Source organism: Dendrobates tinctorius, unplaced genomic scaffold, assembly GCF_039654945.1.
Source record: "Dendrobates tinctorius isolate UK_male_01 unplaced genomic scaffold, ASM3965494v1 ptg000158l, whole genome shotgun sequence".
NCBI classification, from domain to species: domain Eukaryota; kingdom Metazoa; phylum Chordata; class Amphibia; order Anura; family Dendrobatidae; genus Dendrobates; species Dendrobates tinctorius.
Genome location: NW_027361825.1, coordinates 37,783,863 through 37,793,381, shown reverse-complemented (window position 1 = coordinate 37,793,381; position 9,519 = coordinate 37,783,863). Strand labels below are relative to the sequence as shown.

Below are 9,519 nucleotides of genomic sequence, written 5' to 3'. Positions count from 1 at the left end.
ATTTTGTTCCCCTACTTTTTGCTAAAATCCCAAATAGTATCTTTAAAAAAAATGAGATTTGTGATTTTAGGCAATCATATTTTGTGCAAACTATTGGCAATTTGTTAAATGACCTTTTAAATCTTTTTCCTGTGCAAGATGATACCTAGCAACATGCACTTGGTGTTTTTTTAATTGGACGTTTAGCATGGCCTAAAACAAAAAGTGCACATTTGAACCTAAAGATAATTGTTTATTTGGCAGAACTACATCAGGAAAACTTCCCACATTTGCGCTGCAGCTTGCACAACAAAACTTCCTTCTGCAGAATCAAAAGTGACCTTTTTGGTGCCACTTTGTAAAGTTTCCGCCTTGGGAACAGTCGCTACAAAATAGCACAAACTTCTTCCCTGTAAAATTGATGTAGCATTATGTAATATATAAGATAAGAATATAAAATACATATATAGGTAAAAAAAAGTTTACTTTTTTTTTTTTTTATATAACCACTACCCTTAACCTAGCCCAAGCCCTAATCCTAGTTAGGGTTAGAAAAAACTGTACATACATATATTTTTTTTTTTTACATTTTGTATTACTGCTCTCCCAGCAGGTCTTTGGCTCTAATATCAGAAAATGACATATAAGGCTGGAGTCACACATAGCGACTCACCAGCGATCCTGACAACGATATCAATGTGTCAGGATCGCTGGTGAATCGCTATGTGATCGCTGGTGAGCTATCAAACAGACAGCTTCACCAGCGATCAGCACAGCGACGCCCAGCGCCTGGCGTCGCTGTGCACGTTAGTAACCAGCGCGCTGATGCAGGAAGCTGGTAACTAACGTACACATTGGGTATCCAAGGGATGTGCATCCCTTAGATACCCGATGTGTACGTTAGTTACCAGCTCCCTGCATCAGTGCGCTGGTGACTAACGTACACATCGGGTATCTAAGGGACGCACGTCCCTTGGATACCCGATGTGTACATTAGTTACCAACAGATTGCTGGTCTCCCGCCTGTCACACACAGCGATGTGGCGGCGGGAGACCAGCGACCAAAAAAAGTCCTGGCCTTTCCTGCAGCGATCAGCGATACCGGCAGGGGGGCTGATCACTGTCACACACAGCGATCTCGGTGGTGAGATCGCTGTTGTGTCACAAAAATTGTGACTCAGCAGCGATCTCGCTAGCGAGATCGCTATGTGTGACGGGGCCTAGAGATGTGTGACGGGGAGTAGGGATGAGGAGCTGCGGAGAGCAAATTCATGCTGTGATAGCTGATAACCATGATATGGGGAAAAGACTAATAGCTAGGCCATGGTGACGTTATCTATGGCAATCTAAATCTACAGCACCACCATTAAAAAGTGTCCAATTGAGTCTTTAGTTATGCAGAAGCCTCTGTGTGCTTTGTTTCTGACGTTGACTTTGTCTTCTTGGAGTCATGCGATTGACTCGCCTCTTCCGCTAAGACGTTTTTCAGAATAAACTTGATTGATTTTCTAAACTTGCTTTTGAAGTCCTGTCCCATTAGCACATAAATGATGGGGTTAATACAGCTGTTCATAAAAGCGATTGCGATTATTATTCTATCGACCTTTCTTGTGGCTTGGTATAACTCTGAGTCGCTTGGATTTAAAGTAAGAATCAATCCTGCCACATGGTAAGGAAGCCAACATACGAAGAAGCCAGAGATGACTACAAGGACTACTTTCATTGTCTTGGTGTTCTGTGTAAATCGTCGTTTCACCCGATTCAGTAGTATACCATAGCAGGTGACAATGATGAGAAATGGAAAGATGAAGCCCATTAGTAGACGGAAAATTGCAATGGAGTTCTCCACCCTTTGTCGATTCTCCTGATTCAATATTTTATAGTCATATACACAATAGTCTGTTCCATTGGAAGTATTGAAGTGCCGAAAGATGAAGGACGGGCTGCTCTGGATGATGGCCAAGATCCACAGAATGGCACATGCCAAGTATGCCTTGCCCAAAGTTCTGTGGTTCTGACACCATACGGGTTTCATCACCAAGGCGCAGCGATCAATACTGATCATAGTCAGGAGGAGGACGCTGGCGTACATGGTAATTAGGAGAATGGAAGGGATAAACTTGCAGGTGAAGAGGCCCAAGGGCCAGTATCCAAGGCTTATATTCATGATAGTAAATGGCACGGAGAGACAGCACAGGAGATCGGCCACCGCCAGGTTTAAGAACCATATGGTGTTCACCGTGCGTTTCATTTCGAAGGCTGTGATCCACACCACCAAACCATTCCCAGGAACACCGAGAATAAAAACAAGGCAGTACAAAAATAAAGCAATCCACTTATAGGTTGTGATCATAGGATCACGTTCTGGTTCTGGTTCTGGAGTGGGATTCTCGTAGTCCCCATAGTCATAGGCGGTGGTAATACTGACATACAATTTTGTTGCAGATTGATCCATCATCACTTTTGGCTGTTTCTACGATGACCTGTAAAACACAATATACAAATATCTATTACTACTCTGTGGTCTCTTGGTACAACCTACCTAATGTTTTTGTTTCCTATAATGATATATGACCAATCATCTTTATCCATCAATAGGATAAGGTCTTAGGTCAAAACTTGGATCTCCGAGATGATAATATAGACTTGATTATTCCTATCAATGCATTTCTCTGCTGCAGAACTTCTTTAATAGAAAAATATATTATGATTGTCTACACAATTAAATTAGATACTGCAGCTGCTGAATAACCTCTTAAAAAAGACGAGCACTACATATCAGTCCATGTGATGGTGAAACTGTGTATTGATAATATAACTATTTGATATAGACATGACAATAAGACCTTTTATACGGGGATATGGAGACTACACATGTAGTCTTGGCATTTTGGTGATCATTAAGTGTCCCTAGTTCTGGACCATCAGTGTTTACTCTTGGATATCATCCACCTAAAAAAGCCACCACTGATCTGATATTGATGACCTTAGTGATGACCAAAAACTGTATGGACTTGAAGACCCAACCAATTTTCTTGTCCTGATGTCATCTGTGAATTTTACAGACAGAGCTCGTACCTAAGATATTCTGTGGGGCTGTTCACATGTCTGTACCACAAGTATAACCTACGGATCTGTTCCTCACACTCAGAAATAATATTACTGACAGGTATTGTAACAATATAATTGTACATAGTTATAAATTCCTGCCACATAATTCATTAAATCCTTAGGTCGCACTCCCACATAGCTTAATTACTGTGTTTTTTCCACGCTGCTTCTTTTTCCTGCAGAAAATCTACTGCTTTTAACTGTCCAAACAAATAGGATGTGATTACATGGGAACTACTGCCCACTGTGCTTTTATTTATTTTTTTGTAGGCTACGTTCCCATGATGAGCTTTTGGTGAGTTTTTGATGTAGCAGATTTTCTGCTCCCACTAAATAAAATCGATTACTTGCATTTTTTTAAAAAAAACCACAGATTTAAAAAACTCACCAAAAACTCATGGTAAGAACGTAGCCTTATGCAGTTTTTTTTTCTTCCCCTGTAGACTGTGCATGTATATAAAACGCAGTTGCATTTGTAAGCTCAGAAACAAAGCTTTTCTGTACTTAAAAAAAAACAATGCAATGCTTAAATTCTGCAGCAAAAACACATAAAATAAAGGAGAAAATGCATTAAAGTAACCAGAGAAGATTGCTGCTACGTATTTTGGTGCAGGAACGTACAGAAAACGTGCAGATAAAAAAACGCTGTACGAGAACACAGTCTTGGGTAGTGGTTTTCAAATTCAGTATTATTACTAATATGGTATATATATTCTATATAATGTAAGAAAGCTGTATACCTTTCATAGACTATATATATATATACTACACTGACTTCAAACTAATAATGCATTGTATGTATTTGGTTAAAGCATGAGCTTTTTTACAACTTCTAGCAACCTACGCATATACTTGTTTCCTTCATACATTGCTATCTTACTATCTATTCATGATATGTTTCCTAAACTCTTAGACTTATTTAATTATGCTTACCAAGAGCGAAGCCAGTAAGTGTCCTGTGACAGCTCTCTAGTAAGAAAATAATACCATTTCCTCTTTTATAGAGGTTCTGCGGTAGAGACGTCACTGCAGGATATACTGTATTACATCACATCTCGGACATTGTTCAAGCCCCCGTGTAACATGGCTATAACACCGTGTTCTTACTCTATGTCATCTGTTGGGAAAGTGGCAAGGTTCGTAAATAATTGTATAAAAATAAGGGAGGGATGTGGTGTAGGATGGAGAACGTCATAGATGATTTATGATCTGGGCAGCATGGCTCAGTGGTTAGCACAGTTTCTTTGATGTTAGGCAGCATGGTGGCTCAGTGGTTAGCACCTGTCCTTTGCAATACTGGGGTCCTGGGTTCAAATCCCACCAAGGACAACATCTGAAAGGAGCTTGTATGTTCTCCCCATGTTTATGTGGGTTTCCTCCAGATTCTGCAGTTTTCTCCCACACTCCAAAGACATACTGATAGGCAGTCTAAATTGTGAGCCCCAATAGGGACAATGATGATAATGTCTGTAAAGCACTGAGGAATAAGATATAAGTAAGTTAAAATAAAGTTGGAATATGAACATTAGCTGGGTCAGAGCTTATAGGACTAGAGATGAGCGAACTTGTTCGGAAAGCATTTGCCAAAATCAAATTTGGCACAAAAGTTTTCGTGGTCCGATTCCAAAGCATTTTCCTAAAAAAAAAAAAAAATCCACAAAATTTAGCCAATGTTCGGTAAATGATTGAGTTTCCACTAATGCTTTTGTTAGAATTTAGGATAGTGGTGCTGCATGATGAGCAGCGGGGGTCAGGGGACATGTTTGATGAGGGGAGGGGGGTGGGGAGAGGGCAGAGAAAAAAAAAGCAACCTAATGTGTGGCGATTCCGGCAGCCAATGAGGCCGCAGAAACCATCCACAACATCCAGACACAAGGACTTGTGTAATTGGCTGGCAAAGTCACATGTTCCTCTTCATGTAAAAAGCGGACATGTGGCTTTGATGCCATTTTGTGAGTGTAACATCGTAGTGAGAAAATAGTCAGATAGTTAGCTAGGCGGTTTATTCTCAGCTAGTTCAGATAGATAGGATCCTGTGTCAAATCGACCTTCCAGCATATAAATTCTTTGCGCTACTTGTGTGGTCTCAGCAAATAAATACTGCTTGTTAATTTAGTGACAGGTGACTGACAGGTCTGGGTCTAGGGACGTGAAACAGCTGGTTAAAAGAGGGGAAGGGTGCATTCAACATGAGTGGGGGAAAAAGCAAGCTCATGATGGTGGGGAACTTCACACGCCTCCTTTCCCCTGGACGCACGTTTACATGCAGCACCTCATTGTTCATGAATGTGAAATGTAATGTTCATGTACTGTATATGTTTAATATTAGGGATAGAAGTTAGCATATAGTAATAGAAGTGAGAGAATAGAGGGGGGTAATGTTAGGAATCAGGTTCCTGCCTCTGCACAGGAGGAATCCCAAGCCTTGCCTGCTGCAGTCTTCCATTCAAATCCCAGCCACAGGGGAGCCTGCTCAGCAAATATGTTGTTCTTGACGCTTGTTCAAGCTAGTGCTGTCAGGTTGGTAGCTGCTGCTATCATCCCTGGTTCAGCTATAGCAGCCCGCACTAGCCAGCGGCGAGCAGCTCCAGGGACTAAGTCCCTTTTTAGCTCCACTGAGCATGCCCTTGGCTCAATCTCCTATTGGAGTTCAGGGGTCACATGCTCAGGTCCCGTTCCTGTTCCGATTGGACCATCAGGAGTGTCCCAGAAGGACATGGTTATAACTGGTTTGGATGGTCGCTCAGCCATGCGCTACTATAGACAGTAACTTGTAGTTGTGTGTGTGATGATGGATGCATGTTCTGGTGACTGACTTATTATAACTCCCCTCCCTTGGATACGCATGGTATAGGGCTATTAGAGTTGGAGTCAGCGCCTAGTAGTGGCATTGCCTTTGTGCCACAGTGCTTCCAATCCTCAGCACCACACTTAGCGCCAGATTGTGCCGTCCAGCACAAGGCACTACTGTACTGCATCTACTGCAGCGACCGTTAGAGCGGCGCCATGCGCATATACAGCGCTTTCCGGCGCTGTGCACATGTTGTGCGCTTAATCCTTTTATTTATCTCTTCCTGGCACCACAGTAGTGTGTCTAGAAGGATTCTAACCCAGTGTCTCAGGGGCAGAGTCCTATGACAATACACCAATGTTCACATTGCCAAGCTCTGTGAGCATTAACAGGCTACGGCATTTATATTTGGCGGTCGTGTGGCTCTGTGAGGCAACAGAGTCCACCTTGGTACACACTGGGTGACGCTAACCCCGTGTGACCCTCTTTTATACTGCCATATAGCGTCTGTCATTACTGAGCAGCAGTTTTCCATCTCTGCACGGTGGACCCCAGGTTGCGATGGCACTTCCTTATATTTTATATTTAGTGCGATCTGCAACCCCAACAGGGGCACATTTGAGAATAGATAGGAGTATTGGATTGTGAGCCCTAGCAGGCAGGGTCCTCTCTCCTTCTGTGCCAGTTGTTACTTGTATCTTTTAAGATTACTGTACTTGTTTTTATTATGTATTGCCCTGCTCACATGTAAAGCACCATGGAATAAATGGCACTATAATATTAGTTAGATGCAGGCAGCATAAGGGTTAAGCAAATGGGAGGGGCCACAGAGCAGAGCAGTGCAGAGTCAAAGGGATATAGGAGCGACACTTCCTGTATAGGCAGCAGATCATGGGCAGGCTTGCCCAGGGCCAGGAGTAAGCAGCAGATGAAGCAGACGACCGGCCGAGGGGGTAATAATAACAATCTTAATAATAATAATCTTTATATAGTGCCAACAAATTCCGCAGCGCTTTACAGTTTAACAGTTCCAAACATAAGTCATAAGTAACAACGTTAGCAATACAATAATTAAAGCAAAATAAGATGACCATACTCGTGAGAGCTTACAATCTACAATGAGGTGGGGGAGATGCAAAGTACAGGTGTGTATTTACAATGATGTATTTACAATGATGGTCCAGCCATCTTGAGGGAGTGAGGGATGGATGGAGATAGTGAATGGGCTACACATGCACACTTACACATAGAATGACTGTGATTAGTGAACGTGATAGGCCGCTCTGAACAAATGTGTTTTGAGGGAGCGCCTGAAACTATGCAAATTGTGGATAGTCCTAATTTCTTGGGGTAGAGCATTCCAGAGGATTGGCGCAGCGCTGGAGAAGTCTTGGAGTCGGGAGTGGGAGGTACGGATTAGTGCAGAGGTTAGTCGAAAGTCATTTGCAGAGCGCAGCGGTCAGTTAGGCCGATAGACAGAAATGAGGGAGGAGATGTAGGGGGGTGCTGCACTGTGAGGAGCTTTGTGGGTGAGAACAAGTACTTTGAATTGGATCCTATAATGAATGGGCAGCCAATGTAAGGACTGGTGAAGAGCGGACGTGTCCGAGTACCGATTAGCCAGATGGACGATCCTGGCCGCTGCATTAAGTATGGACTGGAGAGGGGATAGTCGAGTACCGGGGAGGCCAATTAATAAAGTGTTGCAGTAATCCAGGCAGGAGTGGATCAATGCTACAGTCAGGGTTTTTGTTGTTTCCATGGTGAGAAACGGGCGGATTCTAGAGATGTTCTTTAGGTGTAAGCGGCAAGAGCGGGCAAGAGATTGTATATGGGATGTGAAGGAGAGATTGGTGTCAAACATAACACCCAGACAGCGCGCCTGCTGCCGGGGTGTTATTGTGGTGCCACCCACGGAGAGGGAAATGTCAGATTTAGGGAGGATAGTAGATGGCGGGAGAAGAAGAAGTTCAGTTTTGGAGAGGTTGAGTTTCAGATAGAGAGCGGACATGATGTTGGAGACTGCGGACAGACAGTCACTGGCGTTCTTTAGTATAGCAGGGGTAAGGTCGGGGAATGATGTATATAGTTGTGTGTCATCAGCATAAAGATGGTACTGAAAGCCAAATCTGCTGATGCTCTGTCCAATTGGGGCCGTGTAGAGAGAGAAGAGAAAGGGGCCAAGGACTGAGCCCTGAAGTACCCGACAGCGAGAGGCAGAGGAGATGACATGGAGCCAGAGAACAAAACACTGAAGGAGCGGTCAGAAAGACAGGAGGAGAACCAGGATAGAGCAGTGTCCTTAATGCCTAGTGACTGGAGCCTAGAGAGTAGAAGATGGTGGTCAACAGTGTCAAAAGCTGCAGATAAATCAAGAAGAATGAGCAGAGAGTGGTCACCGTTACGTTTTGCTGTCAGAAGGTCATTGGTCAAGACATAAATCTGTTATGGCAGTAAGGGGCCCCAGGCAGAGAATAGTGCAGCTGGGCACCAGATCAACAGGATCATCCTCTGGAAGGATCCGGGGTCTATGACCGGGGCGGGAACAGCGGAGATGGCATTCCCGGCACCTTTATCAATTGGAACCAGACGAGCGGCTGACAGGGAGCTAGTGATGTTGATTGCTGTGAAGGGACTTGAATTATTCAAGGAGATGGCAGGGATTGCCAGGAGGAAAGAGAGAAAGAGTACAGAAAGAGTAAAGTCTGCCCGGAAGGCAGAGAAAGTGCAAGATACGTGGCTCTGTTTGAAAAACACTGTGACTCCGAAGAGTTATGTGAAACTTGGAAACATGGAGCCCGCGTGACAGAACTGGAAGGAACTCTGACAATAACCGTAAGTGTCCTGCTGTGCATGCTGCACCTGCAGCAAAAGGGACATTGTGTTTTATCTGTGGGGCGCCAGGGTATAAGAACTGTAGAGCCCGTTGCCACAACTACCACCCTGGCCGCCTTACAGTGGAAGGGGGAATAGGCTTGGTGTTTGAGGCATACGTGGGTTAGGTGTTAATGTTACTGAAAGCTCTATTTAACTGGCTTGTCCTATCCAAAGACAATTGACAACTTCTGTTACTGGATGGGCTACTCCACTCCTTCTTTGGCAGCCACATATCGGTACATCTTGTAGATAATTTTTTGAAATGTGGAGACTCCAATTTGGGTCTCCATCTGATGGGTTTGCCTGTAATGGAAGGGACCTCAGATCACCAGGCCTATACCTGTTATTCATCCACCTCTTACTGATCAATTTGTAAGCTAGAAATGCTGGGCCAGGCCATGTCCCATCCATCCATGCTGCGCCATTATAAAATTTCTACAGTTGATCAATCGATGCCACTTTTCCAAGTGTCTGCCCCTCATTTTTGAAAATGTTTGGACTCCAGGTTGGGTCACCTTCGTGTGTTGCCTGAATTTGTCAGGGCTCCCAGCACAGCAGGCTTACACCAGACCCTCACTCACCTCTTAATTTTAACTTTAATTCAAAGCTGTAGACCCCTGTCTTATGTATGGCCCATGCCTGACTGATGCGCCATTATAACATTTCTAATGTGGGTCAATTGATGACACTTTTCCTGGTGTGTGACCCTAACTTTTTGGAAATGTTTGGACTCCAAGTTAGGTCTCTTCATGTGTGTTGCC

The 9,519-nt window shown here is 43.7% G+C and overlaps 1 protein-coding gene across 1 annotated transcript; it reads right to left on the bottom strand.

Annotated features, from left to right (window-relative positions):
* Positions 1 to 211: 211 nt before the first annotated feature.
* Positions 212 to 4,068, bottom strand: LOC141052120 (C5a anaphylatoxin chemotactic receptor 1-like). The gene is made up of 2 exons (XM_073549340.1): positions 4,024 to 4,068; positions 212 to 2,462 (listed from the first exon to the last, which is right to left on the bottom strand). Exon 2 carries the CDS (start codon positions 2,435 to 2,437, stop codon positions 1,373 to 1,375), a length of 1,065 nt encoding a protein of 354 aa, XP_073405441.1. The 5' UTR covers positions 2,438 to 2,462; positions 4,024 to 4,068; the 3' UTR covers positions 212 to 1,372.
* Positions 4,069 to 9,519: the final 5,451 nt, after the last annotated feature.